General features: G+C 43.1%; 1 protein-coding gene across 3 annotated transcripts in view; it reads left to right on the top strand.

The window, feature by feature from the left end:
• The window catches only part of SLC44A5 (solute carrier family 44 member 5), a 408,205-nt gene that overhangs the window by 249,844 nt on the left and 141,754 nt on the right, over nt 1–16,607 (top strand). For all 3 annotated transcript variants that reach the window (XM_038744549.1, XM_038744548.1, XM_038744547.1), the window contains exon 2: nt 15,451–15,499. In XM_038744549.1, coding sequence (XP_038600477.1) covers nt 15,451–15,499 — 49 coding nt within the window. The remainder of the gene's footprint in view (nt 1–15,450; nt 15,500–16,607) is intronic.

Here is a 16,607-nt window from a genome sequence, read left to right as displayed (position 1 = left end):
AACCCCTGACCTCTGACTCCAAAGCCCGGGCTCTTTTCAATGAGCTCCGCTGCTTCTCCAGAAAAATTATTCCGGGAAAGCCTCTTGGAGTTGGGATTTCAGGAGCACTTAGAAGATGGGGAGAGCTGTGGTCTGATGAATTTGAAGAGGAATGGCATTCTCAGTAGGAGAGGGTTGGGAATGAGGCACAGGGAGTAGAGAAATGAGCGGTGGGGGGGAGCGGGAGAATAGAATAAAGAAGTAGAAGGTCAAAAGCTGATGAGTGCCTTAAAATCAGTGGCTAGGAGGCTCTGCAGAATGAAATGGGCAACAATTGGAGGTTTTACAGGAGTGAAGAGGCAAGTGCAGAATAGTATTGTAGAATAATGATGCGGGCAAAAAAGTTTGCATGGACTGAAGAAGGGAGAGACTAGGAACAGAGGCAATTTTCTGAAGGAAAGATGCTGATTGAAAATTGCAAGCGATGGATAAGGGGAGGGACCAGAAAGGATCCCTATCATGTGTTCCCTCGACCAATCCCATAACTAGGAAAGTAAAGGCAAATGAGGAAGGAAGAAACTCCAAGCCCAGGATTTATCACAGGTGTTTTGAGGATGTGATTTAAAAAAAAATTTTTTTTTTTTTTGAAGGGGAAGGTGCAGTCCTGGTTGTAGTTCAACCCATCATCAGGCAGTAATATTTAACTGAGTCCTTGTGATGTCAGATAACTGTACCAAGCACTTAGGAGAGTACAACCTTCCTAGAATGCTAACCTTCTCACTGTGCCTCTATCTCGCCTGTCTCGCCGCTGACCCCAGGCCCGAGTCCTACCTCTGGCCTGGAATACCCTCTCTCAAATCTGCCAGACAGTTACTCTCCCCTACTTGAAAGTCTTTCAGAAGGCACATCTCCAAAAGACCTTCCCAGACTAAGCACACTTTTCCTCATCTCCCACTCCCTTCTGTGTCACCTTGACTTGTTCCTTTCGCTCTTTCCCCCAATCCCCCCAGCCCCACAGCACTTACACATATATCTGTGATTTTATTTATTCATATCAATGTCTGTTTATATTAATGTCTGTCTCCCAGCCTCTAGACTGTGAGTTCGCTGTGGGCAGGGATTGTCACTCTTTACTGTTGTACTGTACTTTCCCCAGAGCTTAGTACAGTGCTCTGCAACACAGCAAGCGCTTAGTAAATACGAATGAATGAATACAATACAGTTAATAGACACAAACTCTGCCCTTAGAGCTTACAATCAAATGGGGAAGTCAGACACTAAAATAAGTTTCAGATAGGAGAGGGATATATTTGTGAGTTTGTATTTGAATAATAGGCTATGTAAGATGTATACATAAGTGCTTTGGGAGTTTTGTAAGTACTTAAGTGATTGTTTCACGCAGCATTATCTCACTTTCAGAAGAAATCATCTTATGTTTAGTAGAAATTTTGTCAAAGTGCCAGATTATTTTTTTGTAACAACTCTTGGTTAGCAGGTTAGAGTAGGAGCATGGCCTAGTGGAAAGAGCATGGGCCTGGAAATCAGAAGACCTTGGTACTAATCCCGAATATGCCAGTTGCCTGATTTGTGACCTTGGGCAGATTGCTTAACTTCTCAATGTTTCAGCTTCCTCATCTTTAAATTGGGAATTCAGGGAGTGTTTTCCTTCCTAGTTACTGTCCTGAGATAGGGACGGGACTGTGTCCAACCTGAATAACTTGTATCTTCTCCAGTGCTTAGGAAAAGCCTTGACAAATTTGATGAGCGCTTTAAAATACAACAATAATGACAATATTAGGTAAGCAGCTTAGTTTAGTGGATAAAGCACAGGCCTGAGAACCAAAGTACCTGAGTTCTAATGCCGGCAATTCCACTTGCCTGCTGTGGGACCTTGGGCAAGTCACTTAACTTGTCTGTGCCTCAGTTTCTTCAACTGCAAAATGGAGATTCAGTGCCTGTTCTCCCTCGTACTTTGACTGCCAGCTTCATAAGGAACAGGAACTGTCTCTAGCCTGATAAACTTGTATCTATCCAAGTACCTAGAACAGTACATGACACATAGCTTAAAAAATGGCTTTAAAAAAGAAAAAAAAATCAAGCATGGAAAGGATATAGTGCCAGGACTTTACTTAGAATTGATAAAACTGGTCGCTTTCAGGATTGGTAATTTATCATCATCAACGGTATTTATTGAGCGCATATTATGTGCTTACTATTTCTACTGGGATTCTTCAGAATAGGAGTTGAACAGACAAGTATTTGCTGCTGAGCATTTGTTGATTTGTTCACTACCTTAGCCCCAAAATCTCCAGCCCCCCTGACATCGTGTGTTGAGAATTGGGCAAAGTAATAGGAAAATCCTATTTCGCTGTTAATTCCACATCAGGCTCCATCCTGCTCTCTCTACAGGGTAAGGATGAAGCAGCTGCATAGACCTTCTGAACTTTGAAAACATTGGGATTGGGGGTGTTTGCGTTAGGGACTATTGTGAATATTGGATTCTGAACAACCCTGCCTAGGAGGTGAGGAGCATGAAACAATTCACTGCACCCTAGATTGTTCCTGATCTCCTCTGGTATTAATCCTTGTCCATGTCTTTTTCTGAGGTTTTGCTGTTTTCAGTTGTTTCACTTATCCTTAAGTCTCCATCTTCTCTTAATGTTTGATTGTAAATTTCCTGGGAGTCGGGAACCACTTCTACTTCTCATCTCTGGAAGTTTTTTTCAGTGCCGATTGTTTATGCAGAGTAGGTGTTTAATAAATAGTATTACTGTGGCTATCAGTGCTTAGAACTGTGCTTTGCACATAGTAAGCGCTTAACAAATACCATCATATATATATATATATATATATATATATATATATATATATATATATATATGATATATACCTCTACTAAGTCCTGTAGTACGTATTCCCATCTAGTGGCGAATGAAAACTCCAAATAAAGGAACTGAAAACATACACCATCTCTACCCTTAGGAGGGGCTGGGATGTCCAAGGAATGAAGAGAATTATGCCCCTAGTCCTGTCCCAAATAAGCATCTGCCATTCAATCAATTAGTACTATTTATTGAGCACCTACTGTGTATACAGCAATGTCTGAAGCACTAAGCAATACTAAGTGTAGCCTAGTGGAGTCAGGCCTGGGAATCAGAAGGACCTGGGTTCTAATCCTGGCTCCACCACTTTTCTGCTCTGTGACCTTGGGCAAGTCATTTAACTTCTCTGTACCTCAGTTATCTCATCCGTAAAATGGGGATTAAGACTCTGAGCCTTCTGTGGGACAGGGACTGTGTCCAACCTGAGTAGCTTGTATCTATCCCAGTGCTTAGTAAACTGCTGGCACATAGTAAGTGTTTAACAGGTACCATTAAGAAAACCCAATACAATTAGTAATAATAATGATATTTATAATAATTATGGATAGTAGACATGATCCGTGCTCTCAAGGAGCTTACAATCAAACAGGGAAGATAAACTCTATAATAAATTGCAGCTAGGAAAAGTATAACAAGTGACCTGGGGAATTGTCAGTATCGTTAGTATTAATGTCCTATGTGGGGAGATTAGAACTCAATCAAGGAAGCCTCCCTGGAGGAGATAGACTTTTGAATATGGGGGTATCAGGACTCTGCTGGATGGGAGTCTTCTGAATTTCAAGGGGCAGGGATTTCCAGACTGAAGAAAGGGTGGCTGATACTTGAGCTTTGGGGCTTAAAACAGTTTTTGTAATCTTCTTTGTAGATAAGTGATATGTGTGGCTTTCTCAGAGTTTTATGGCTGTAGGAAAAAAGAGAAGAAAATTGCTGTCCCAGCTAAATAATTGGTAACAGGTTCTAACTTGAACATATTTTATTGGTGCATTAAAGATCCTACAAATGTGCAGGCTGGGTAGAGAGACAACTTCACTCCTAACGGCCCTGACATTAGTGGGAGGCGCATTGTTAAGAACATTACAGAGCTACCCTAATGAACCTTAAGTGCTGTGGAAGTACATTTCCATTTTATCTTTATTATTTGCCTTTAGAAGGGAAGTTGGAAGTCCAGGGTTTTGAAATGTAAATGCAGCTCAGTTTTTCAGCTGTGGTAGGTGTAATTTGTTTTTGGAGAGTGATAAGTCAAAAAGCACAAATGTATTTGGGAATAAACAAAGGAGGGAGAGAGTGAAGACAGGCGTCTGAGCTCCAAAGTGTGAACAACAGCTATACCGTGGATTTTTTTTTTCTTCCCAGAAACTAAAATGATATTGACAGTGAGATGGAACTTGATTTGGGAGCTGATTTCTCAATTTTGCTCATGGTAGCAGACAGCCTATCTCCCCGAAAGTTGGACGTGTGCCACTGTTGGTACTACTTCATGAATATCTTTTACCTAAATCGGCAAGATTCACTTGAAGATTTATTGTCATGGTCCGCGGCGATATAGCCCTTCATCTTATTATAATGGATACCTGCCTTAATCAATCATATTTATTGAGCGCTCACTATGCTCAGAGCACCATACTAAGTACTTGGAAGAGTACAGTACAACAGAATTAGCAGATGTGTTCGCTGTCCATAATGAGCTTACAGTATAGAGGGGTAGAAAGACATTAATATAAATAAATAGGTAATTTATATTATATAACCAAGGATACTCTGTGGCTTGTTACAACTTTGCCTGAAATGATGTTCTCTAAAGTAATGCTATCCAGGAGTGGTAGAGATAAAAAATAAAGTCCATTTGAAGTGTTCATGTGCAGGAACCGTATTGGGTAGGAGATGCCAACCAATGTAAGATCCTTACTGTGGTTTTGAGCAGGGGAGTGGGGGCATTTCCAGAGGTCTTCAATCTAAATCTCTTTCAGGGATGGCAAAAGGCAGAAGTGATAAGGTGGTTTAATTTAACTCTCATCAGTAACTTTGTAGGAGATATGAGAGAGCTGGAAAGATCCTATCAGTGGCTCCAGAAATGATTTCTGCACTAGTGATGAGGGCATATCCTTGGGGGATTTTTTAGTGGTTTTAATGCTTAAGTGCAACTGATAGACTTTTTACTCAAATGCAGTTTTACAACTTGCTGTCTTGAAAAGGGTAAGGATATTCATTTCACTAGCAAGCACCTTCATTCTCTTACCTATCGCAGTTTCTTTTTAGCTACTGCCAATTTACTTTAGATGGAGATGTCCTGTTGATGTTTAACTTGAATGAACCTGCTGTTCACTTGCTAGTTGCATTTGTGCTGTTTTCTCATCCTTTAAAAGATTTGCCTCGGTCAGAGACAAATATAGCAGTAGACAACTGGAGAAATAACCAAAGTCTAGTGAAAGGACAATGTGCTTCCTGTTTTAATTAAAAGCTAGCTCAGTCATTTCTCTGTGAATGCACTATGTAGAGCTATAAAACAAGGAAATCAATGTGAGAAGTAGATTAGCAAACCAGTGCTTGTCTCCAACTATCACTTCATATAGCCATTTCTTTTTTATTTCCTCTACACTTTCTTTCCCCTATAGGAGACGTGCAGATATTGATTCTAAATCCAGTAAAAATTAGTAGTAAGTGAGAGGCAATCCATGCTTCTTTCTACTGTAAAGTTTATTTTCTCTGTGGCACTAAGGATTGCTGTGAAGATAGGTGTCAGTATCATTAATCCTTCACTCAAATACTTTAAAAATTAAAATTTTATGAAAATTATAATTTTAAATACTTTGCTTTCGGCTTAGAGAATGACTTCAAATAAAATTTTTGAACTATAACAAAGAATAATCTAATGCCAGGTATATCTCTGAAAGGAACAGGTCAGGATAGAACTATATGTGCCAATTTCACATTTTTTTAAATGGTATTTTTTAAGAGCTTACTATGTGCCAGGCACTGTTCTAAGGGCTGAGGTAGATAAAAAGTAATCAGGTTGGTCACAGTTTCTGTCCCTCATGAGGCTCACAGTCTTAATCCCCATTTTACAGAGGAGTTAACTGATTTGCCCAAGGTCACGCAGCAGACAAGAGGCAGAGTCAAGATTAGAACCCACATCCTTCAGACTCCCAGCCTCTGCTCTATCCACTAGGCCATGCTGCTTCTCATTTTGAGTCACTGAGGGTGGGTCAGATGAGAGGTTAGAGTAGAAAAGGAGGTTTTTGGCCGGGGTGGGACTGTGGGGTGAATCTGATATGGGACAAATGTGTCTGATGTGTCTGATTGAGAACAGGAATCATATCTGCCTACTCTCTTCAGTCAAGCAGTGGTATTTATTGAGTATTTACTGTATGTAGGACACTACTAAGCCCTTGGAAGAACTAGAACAGAGTTGGTAGGCCAGGACAATCTAGTGGGAGAGACAGACATTAAAATAAATTACAGATAGGAGAAGGGGCAGAGTAGAGGAATATGTATGGAAGTGCATAAGGGGTTCAGACACAAGGCACAGGAGACATACGAGGCACATAGGGTGGGGAAAAGGCAAATGAGCAAAATGAACAGTTCTTGGAGATGTGATTTTAGTAGGGTTTTGAAGATGGGAAGTGTGGCGGTCTGTGAGATATGAAGCAGGAGGGGATGGTGGAACTCCAGGCCAGAGTGAAGATGTGAGCAGGGACTGTGAGCCCATTGTTGGGTAGGGACCATCTCTATATGTTGCTGATTTGTACTGCCCAAGTGCTTAGTAGAGTGCTGTTCACACAGTAAGTGCTCAATAAATACGATTGAATGAATGAATGAGTGAAGGGGAGAGATACAAGGTCCATGTTCAGAAAATAGGTTGGTGTTGCAGAAAGGGAGAACAGGCCAAGTAGGAGGGGGAGAACTGTTTGACCTTTTTGGCATGTACTAGTTCATAGTAGCCCCTCTCCCTTTTTTATTTACCTGCCAACACATCAAATATCTTCATGTTAGGAAAAAAACACTTAAGATTCCTGAATGAATGTATTAAAGATTACATACGTCCCTGTGGTTGACCAATAATGTTTATGCTCTCATTACACAGTAAAAAAGGAAGAAGTTCATTCTTTGTCATATTTATTGAGCGCCGACTGTGTGCAGAGCACTGTACTAAGCACTTGGGAAGTCCTATTCAGCAACAGGTAGAGGCAATCCCTGCCAACAACGGGCTCACAGTCTAGAGGGGAAGCAGCGTGGCTCAGTGGAAAGAGCGCGGGTTTGGGAATCAGAGGTCATGGGTTCTAATCCCAGCTCCGCCTCTTGTCAGCTGTGTGACCTTAGGCAAGCCACTTAACTTCTCTGTGCCTCAGTTACCTCATCTGTAAAATAGGGATTAAGACTGTGAGCCCCTCGTGGAACAACCTGATCACCTTGTATCCCTCCAGTGCTTAGAACAGTGCTTCGTACATAGTAGGCGCTTAATACCACTATTATTATTATAAGGGGGGAGGCAGACATCAAAACAAGAAGTGGTTTTCAAAAACCTGAGATTCTGTTCCCAGTTTGACTGCCGCATCACATCTTCTGTTTAGCCAAGTTCCTTAGACATCTCCCACGAAAGGCATTAATTAAAGGCCAATGCAACTGTAAGATCTCTTGACTTTATAAAGTGAGATCTTTAGAACAGTGTCCAGGAGTACTTCAGCGGTGTGGGAACTTTTTATGTACAGAATCAGCCAGGTGCTTTAGGATGACACGTTTTAAGGGATTTGTATTTTGGGCATTACCTGCCTAATCCCGCCTTTTTAAACAGATCATCCCATTAGCCACCCTTACCATTGGGCTAGCTTGAGTCTGGTCAGCGAGCGAGGCAGCTATCTCTGGGCACCTCATCAGAGCAATGGTTAACTGAGCCCCCTTTTTCCTCTCCTCCTCCCCATCTCCCCCCAACCCGGCCATATCTCCTTCCCCTCCCCACAACAGTTGTATATATTTGTATAGGTTTATTACTGTATTTATTTTACTTGCACATATTTACAATTCTATTTTGTTAATGATGTGCATATAGCTATAATTCTACTTATTCTACTGATTTTGACCCCTGTCTACATGTTGTGTTTTGTTGTCCATCTCCCCCATCACCTCCCTTCTCTCCTTCTACAGCCCACCCCGCACCCTCCGTTCCTCTGCTGCTAATCTCCTCACCGTACCTCGTTCTCGCTTGTCCCGCCATCGACCCCCGGCCCACATCATCCCCCGGGCCTGGAATGCCCTCCCTCTGCCCATCCGCCAAGCTAGCTGTCTTCCTCCCTTCAAGGCCCTACTGAGAGCTCACCTCCTCCGGGAGGCCTTCCCACACTGAGCCCCTTCCTTCCTCTCCCCCTTGTCACCCCTCCATCCCCCCATCTTACCTCCTTCTCTTTGCCACAGCACCTGTATATATGTATATATGTTTGTACATATTTATTACTCTATTTATTTATTTATTTTACCTGTACATATCTATTCTATTCATTTTATTTTGTTGCATGTTTGGTTTTGTTCTCTGTCTCCCCCTTTTAGACTGTGAGCCCACTGTTGGGTAGGGACTGTCTCTATATGTTGCCAACTTGTACTTCCCAAGCGCTTAGTACAGTGCTCTGCACACAGTAAGCGCTTAATAAATATGATTGATTGATTGATTGATTGGCCACCCAAAAGACTGCAGAGAGTGAGGGTGGGGGTAAAACCAGGTGGTGCAGACCCTTCTGACTGACTGACAACCCCCACCCCCACCCCCCGCCACCACGGCATAGGCCCCAGTGTGGCTCAGTGGCAAGAGCCCGGGCTTGGGAGCCGGAGGATGTGGGCTCTAATCCCGGCTCCGCCACTTGTCAGCTGTGTGACTTTGGGCAAGTCTCTGGGCCTCAGTTCCCTCATCTGTAAAATGGAGATTAAGACTGTGAGCCCCGTGAGGGACAACCTGATCACCTGGTATCCCCCCCCCAGCACTTAGAACAGTGCTTTTCATATAGTAAGTGCTTAACAAATATCATCATTATTATAATTATTATTATCCGACCTCCCAGAACACCCAGTCCAGGACTATGTCTTTTTACCAGATAATAATAACAACAGTAATAATAATCATGGTGGTATTTGTTGAGCACCTACTATGTGCTGGCACTGTATTAAGTGCTGGGGTAGATACCAGCAAATTAGATTGGACACAGTCCCTGTCCCATGTGAGGCTCCCAGTCTCAATCCCCATTTTACAGATGAGGTAACTGAGGCACAGAGAAGGTACGTTAATTAATTCATTCCATCATATTTATTGAGCACTTACTGTGTGCAGAGCACTGCACTAAGCACCTCGGAAGTACAAGCTGGCAACATATAGAGATGGTCCCTACACAACAAGGGGCTCACAGTCTAGAAGGGGGAGACAGACAACAAAACAAAACATGTGAACAGGTGTCAAGTCATCAAAACAAATAGAATTAAAGCTAAATGCACATCATTAACAAAATAAATAGAATAGTAAATATGTACAAGTAAAATAAATAGTGATAAATCTGTACAAACATACAGATGCAGTTGGGAGGGGAAGGAGGTAGGGTGGGGGAGGATGGGGAGGAGGAGAGGAATAAGGGGGCTCAGTGTGGGAAGGCCTCCTGGAGGAGGTGAGCTCTCAGTAGGGCTTTGGAGGGAGGAGGAGAGGAATAAGGGGGCTCAGTGTGGGAAGGCCTCCTGGAGGAGGTGAGCTCTCAGTAGGGCTTTGGAGGGAGGAAGAGAGCTAGCATGGCGGATGTGAGGAGGGAGGGCATTCCAGGCCAGGGGGAGGACGTGAGCTGGGGGTCGACGGTGGGACAGGCGAGAATGAGGTACAGTGAGGACTTGACCAAAGTCACACAACAAATATGTGGTAGAGCCAGGATTAGAACCTGGGTCCTTCTGATTCCCAGGCCCGTGCTCTATCCATTAGACCACACTGCCACTCTAGTTCTGGCCAGTTCCTGTTCATATCCAGCAGTAGTTTGGGCAGACGTACATGTGAAATCTTCCCGCTTCACTGCACACCTCTGAAACATGATATAATGTTGACATATGTCACAGTAGAGGTGGCCAGATGTATCTATCAATCAATCAATGGTATTTACTGAGCATTAACTATGTGCAGAGCACTATACTAACTGCTTGGGAGAGTACACTGAGGCAGAATAAAGCCGCCCCTGCCTCAGCATCTATGTATATGTTAGTTTATTCGTTGCGTGTATTCATTTATTATTTTTATTAGTTGTAATAAATTAATCAATTGTATTTATTGAGATTACTAGGTGCATATATGTACTATATTACTATTGAGATTAATATGTGACTTACTGTACTAAGTCATTTGGAGAGCACAGTACCAGAAAATTAGCATTAGTTCCCTGCTTATAGTCTTACAGTCGTAGCTTGCAGTCTGGAGGAGGAGGCAGACATTAATATGAATAAAGTTGTCTCGGATTTCCCTTTCATTTCCACTGTATGTATGTTGTAGGTACCTGCCAGCCTTCCCTTCCCCCCCATTAGATTGTAAACCTCTGGCAGGCAGGAGTCCTCTTAATATGGTACCTATTATTGTAGTCATATTTAAGTGGTTTCTCTGTGCCCAGCACTGTTCTAGCCACTGGCCTAAAGGCAAAATAATTACCTAGGACACAGTCCCTATCCCGCATGGTAGAGAAGCAGCGTGGCTTAGTGTCAAGAGCCCGGGCTTGGGTGTCAGAGGTCATGGGTTCTAATTCTGGCTCTGCCACTTGCCAGCTGTGTGACTTTGGGCAAGTCACTTAACTTTTCTTCTCTGTGCCTTAGTTACCTCATCTTTAAAATGGGGATTAGGACTGTAAGCCCCACCTCGGACAACCTGAAAAACTTGTATCTCCCCCAGTGCTTAGAACAGTGCTTGGCACATAGTAAGCGCTTAACAAATACCATCATCATCAAGCGCTTAGTACAGGGCTGTGCGCACAGTAAGCGCCCCATAAATACAATTGAATGAATCCTCATCATGGGGCTCACAATCTAAGTAGGAGTGAGAACAAGAAATAAATTTCCATTTTACATGTGAGGAACCTGAGGAACAGAGAAGTTAAGTGACTTTTTCAAGGTCTCACAGAAGGCAAGTGGCAGGATTAGAACTCAGTTCCTGTGATTGCCAGGCCCATGCTTTTTCCAATCGACCACATTGCTCTCAAGCTCCTTGGGAAGTGCTTTGCTCACGGTAGATGCTCAATAAATATCATTGATGATGTTGATGATGATGTTTACCTGAAATATAGATTTTTTTGATGACTGTTGCCATAAGCAGATAAAAATGTCTAAAGGTAAATGAATAAATATAAGGATTAAAGAGTCTATTCAATTCATTAGGGATCCCAGTGTAATCCCAGAAAGAATCTCATTAAAATGGAAATTTCCACACAATCAACTTTGGGAGGGTTCTTTTTCCCCCCCTATAAATAAGAAAAGTGTATCATGCCTGTCTAGTTAGACTAGTTGACATAAAGAAGGGTGGATTGCTTTTAGAAAGATGGTTCCAGTAGAGAGGCAATTAAAACTTGCTAGTGGCCCTAGTAAATTCTGCCTTGCATTGATTTTCAGGAAATAAAGAAATTTGCAATACAATACAAATGCTTTCTGCATAGTGGAATAAAGGTGGGGGGAAAATATTTCTTTCCAGCTGACATCACTACATGGAACCAACTAAATTTTATTTTTTGACTGTGGTTTCAGGATCATTTGGAATGAAAAATAAGGCAGTCAGGATTGAAAATCAGACAGCGTCAACTTGTCAGGGAGATCAGAAAATGGCATTCATTTAAGCCCCTCCTGGGTTTCACTAGGACAGAAGCAGAAAGCGTGTCAAAATTGGGAGCTGGGGTACCAAATGCCTTTACAATATTTTGATTTACTTGTGAAGGAAATGGTTGAAATAAATTTTGCATCATTCTCTAGCTGTGAAAAAAGATCTGACGTGGCTTGTGTTTTGAAATGAATTTGCTCCTTGATATATAGGAAGAGCATTCCCTCCTCTGTGCATGATCCCCATCCCTTCTCCACACCATCCTTCTCCTTCCCAATTCTCCAAGGTTCTGGCAGAACTGATCCTCTTGTCTTGGCCCAGACCTCAGTTTAGCATCACAGCCCAGCCCAACAGCGATGCCTAAGGTTCTGGAAGAACTGATTGTCATGTCTTGGTCCACGTCCTCAGTTTACCATCACGGCCCAGCTGAGCAGAGGTGTCCAAGGTTCAGAGGGACATGTTCAGGAGCTTGAATTGGGATGTGAGAGAGGGCAGGACTGGGGACAAGGGCAGTGTTACATTTTTTTTTTTCTGGATAGGGACCCCAAAAGGCCAGGAGAGACAGAAAGGGAGCACCAGAGATGTACAGGGACTGAGAGGGGAAGGGAATGAAAAAGAAAGACAGGTAGTGAGGAACAGACCATGGACAGTGGAGAAGGTGGGGGCAATAGAGGGTGGGTGGACAAAGAGGAAAAGAGGGGCAGCGATGACTATTATCACTCAGAAACATACAGACACACACAAACATCATAAGAGCTCACACATGCAGACACATGGAAACATAAGTACGCACCCTCACAAACATCTGCATATATATAAACCCCCATCTACAGGGAACACAGAAACTTCACAACTCACACAGAAGCAGAGACACATGGAGAAACAGAAATATACCAATATGCACAAGTGTGCACGTGCACACACACACACACACACACACACACACATACATATTACAGAAGCAGCACGGCACAGTGGATGGAGCATGGGCTTGGAAGTCAGAAGGTCATGGTCTAATCCTGGCTCTGCCACTTGTCTGCTGTGTGATCTTGGGCAAGATACTTCACTTCCCTGTGCCTCAGTTTCCTTATCTGTAAAATGGGGATTGAGACTGTGAGCCCTCTGTAGGACAGGGTCTGTATCCAACCCGATTTCCTTGTGTCTACACCAGCGCTTAGTACAGTGCCTGACACATAGTAAGCCCTTAACAAATACCATAATAATAATTATTATTTTCATTATTATTATTATATAAGGTGCCCCTGGGGCTATGGGGGCTGCAAAAATCTGGAAACTAAAAATAGGGATATTTCCTGTTCTTAATTCCCTCTTTTTCCCACTCAGCTCTTTCTTTCCATTTCTGTCCTCCCTCTCCTTTCTTCTCAATCCTCGGCACCTTCTGTGCCGTATTGGTTTTGATCCAAAGCGGCAAGTCTGTTTATGAGCCTTGGGCCCTCTGAGGAGCAAGGGAATTGTACCGCCCATCCCACAAATGTTTAAAGTGTTCCATGTACCATTTTGATGTCCCAGTCTCTAGCACCAGAGGGGCCTGGAGTGGACTATTCATTCATTCAATCGTATTTATTGAGCGCTTACTGTGTGCAGAGCACTGTACTAAGTGCTTGGGAAGTACAAGTTGGCAACATATAGAGACAGTCCCTACCCAACAGTGGGCTCACAGTCTAGAAGGGGGAGACAAACAACAAAACATATTAACAAGATAAAATAAATTGAAAAAATATGTACAAATAAAATAAATGAATAAATAGAGTAATAAATACATACAACCACATATACATATATACAGGTGCTGTGGGGAGGGGAAGTAGGTAAGGTTGGGGGGATGGGGAGGGGGAGTATGGGGAGAGGAAGGAGGGGACTCAGTCTGGGAAGGCATCCTGGAGGAGGTGAGCTCTCAGGAGGGCTTTGAAGGGAGGAAGAGAGCTAGCTTGGCGGATATGCGGAGGGAGGGCATTTCAGGCCGGGGGATGACGTGGGCTGGGGGTCGATGGCGGGACAGGCGAGAACGAAACACAGTGAGGAGATTAGCGGCAGAGGAGCGGAGGGTGTGGGCAGGGCTGTAGAAGGAGAGAAAGGAGGTGAGGTAGGAGGGGGCGAGGTGATGGACAGCTTTGAAGCCGAGGGTGAGGAGTTTTTGCCTGATGCATAGGTTGATTGGTTGCCACTGGAGATTTTTGAGGAGGGGAGTAATATGCCCAGAGCGTTTCTGCCCAAAAAAGATCCAGGCAGCGGCATAAAGTATGTATTGAAGAGGGGAGAGACAGGAGGATGGGAGATCAGACAGGAGGCTGATGCAGTAATCCAGTCGGGATAGGATGAGAGATTGAATGAACAGGGTAGTGGTTTGGATGGAGAGGAAAGGGCGGATCTTGGCAATGTTGCAGAGGTGAGGCCAGCAGGTTTTGGTGACAGATTGGATGTGAGGGGTGAACGAGAGAGCAGAGTCGAGGATGACACCAAGGTTGTGGGCTTGTGAGACGGGAAGGATGGAGTGCCATCAACAGTAATGGGAAAGTCAGGGAGAGGGCAGGGTTTGGGAGGGAAGACAAGGAGTTCAGTCTTGGACATGTTGAGTTTTAGGTGGTGGGCAGACATCCAGATGGAGAGGTCCTGAAGGCAGGAGGAGATGCGAGCCTGGAGGGAGGGGGAGAGAGCAGGGGCAGAGATGTAGATTTGGGTGTCATCAGCATAGAGATGATAGTTGAAGCCGTGGGAGCGAATGAGGTCGCCAAAGGAGTGAGTGTAGACAGGGAACAGAAGGTGACCAAGAACTGAACCTTGAGGAACCCCTACAGTAAGGGGATGGGAGGGGGAGGAGGAGCCTGAAAAAGAGACTGAGAATGAACGGCCAGAGAGATAAGAGAGGAACCAGGAGAGGACGGAGTCTGTGAAGCCAAGGTTGGATAGCGTGTTGAGGAGAAGGGGGTGGTCCACAGTGTGAGATTATTGGGCATTGAGTTTGAATCTGTTGTAAAATAATAAAAACTTACTTGCTCACAATCCAGATACAACTTCAGCTGTAAGGGCTAGTCATGATTTTTTTGCGTGAGTGAATGCACATTTTTAGATTAGATGGAATTCAAATAGGTGGCCCCTCCACTGGTTCTGTTCCAAAGCCTCCTCTCCCATTTTCTGAAACACAGTTCATGTTTTGGTTCTGTGAGTGAAGAAGGGGCCATTACTGATCTCATTTCTGTTCCACCTTCAGTAATGCGTGAATCTAGAGAGAAGGGTGTGAGATACAGCAAGGCAATGGGAAAATCCAAATGTGATTTAAAGGATGATTTAGTCACATAGAGCCCAGAAGGAAAACATGTCATGGTTACACTTCCCCTCTTAAAGTTGTAGTATAGGTGTCTCCTTACCTACATTTTATGAAGCCCTTAAAATTCATGTGATCAAAGCAACCTAGGCTGAGAATATGGGATTGGCTTATAGACATACATTGTGTTAACTGAGGATTTAATTTAAGTGGGCTGCAAAAACATTGGTGACACTGGTAATTTATGCCTATTAGAACTGAGCCTAAGTAAAAAAAAATATGTAATTTTGCATTCCGTAATGGAGCAAAGTTCTAGGGAATGGATCACTGTCCTTTAGTTGGGATTTGGTCTAAATGATTTTCTTTTCTATTATTCCATGTTTGCCTATTTTATAAGTGCTTAGTACAGTGCTCTGCACACAGTAAGTTCTCAATAAATACGATTGAATGACTCAATGAATAATTGGTATAGTTGTTTAACAAGGCTTTTATTTTAAATACAGGTGAACCAAGGAAATTTGATCCGAAGTTCAGAGGTCCTATTCACAACAGGTAAGCCTTTCAGTTTTCAGTAGCATATTTCTTTGGATTTCTGCATGCTTTTAAATCATTTGCTATGAATGGCATTTTATGGCCTCTGCTGTTGGAAAAATGATGAAAATTTCTGCCCAAATGTCACCATATTTACATAAAAAAGCACAGAGGATAATTCTTTTGGAGTTCCAGGAATGCTCTCCCCTGTTCAGGAAATTACCTTCCCCAAGTTAATAGGGGGTAGAGTTATTATTTCAGGCCAACAAGGAATCCAGAAAAAACATTCTTTAACCACTTGGTGAGCAGAAAAACAAGTTACAGTAGTTGTTTTATGCACCTGTTTACTCAGTGACTCACTATTGCAAATGCACAGTCTCCATGACAACTTCTGTAACACTGGTTTTTTTATGCTACTCCACTTCAAAAAAGCAGAACATTTTCTTAAAGAGGCCTGTTCACCATTGAATCACACAAGGGTCAGTAGTAATGCTCTGGGGAAATAGGAATTCTTTTCAGCTGGATTTTTGTCAGAGGTTTTTCAGCATTAAAAATTACTCAAATATTTCTCATTTTGTCTCCATCCCCAAGCTCGATGTTCTTCAACAGGGAAGGGAGGAAGAAGGAAAGCTGATTTCTTGGGTAGTTATTTTTCTGGGGTGGGATTGCTTTCTGGTCATTCTAGACAGCGCTAAGCCGAAATGTGAAATAATGATCAGCTTCCTCGATATATTTGCCAAACTGTCAGCGTGTGTATTTTGCATTTAATAGTAATTCTCCTCTTCCCTTCTCAGGGATGACGGGAGAGTGTCCCCAGACTGTTCATAGCTGTTTATTGCTTTTTGTAATAATTAATTGAGGGATATGAATCATTTATGCCAGGAGGGGCGAACTGTGTTGTTGCTTTCTTCTGCTTGCTGAGAAGCAGCGTGGCTCAGTGGAGAGAACACGGGCTTTAGAGTCAGAGGTCAGGGGTTCAAATCCTGGCTCTTCTACTTGTCAGCTGTGTGATTTTGGGCAAGTCACTTAACTTCTCGGTGCCTCAGTTACCTCATCTGGAAAATGGGGATTAAGGCTGTGAGTCCCCCATGGGACAGCCTGATAACCTTGTAACCTCCCCAGCGCTTAG

This window comes from Tachyglossus aculeatus, chromosome 4 (genome assembly GCF_015852505.1).
Source record: "Tachyglossus aculeatus isolate mTacAcu1 chromosome 4, mTacAcu1.pri, whole genome shotgun sequence".
In the NCBI taxonomy this organism is placed as follows: domain Eukaryota; kingdom Metazoa; phylum Chordata; class Mammalia; order Monotremata; family Tachyglossidae; genus Tachyglossus; species Tachyglossus aculeatus.
This window is presented reverse-complemented; position numbering and strand designations above follow the sequence as displayed.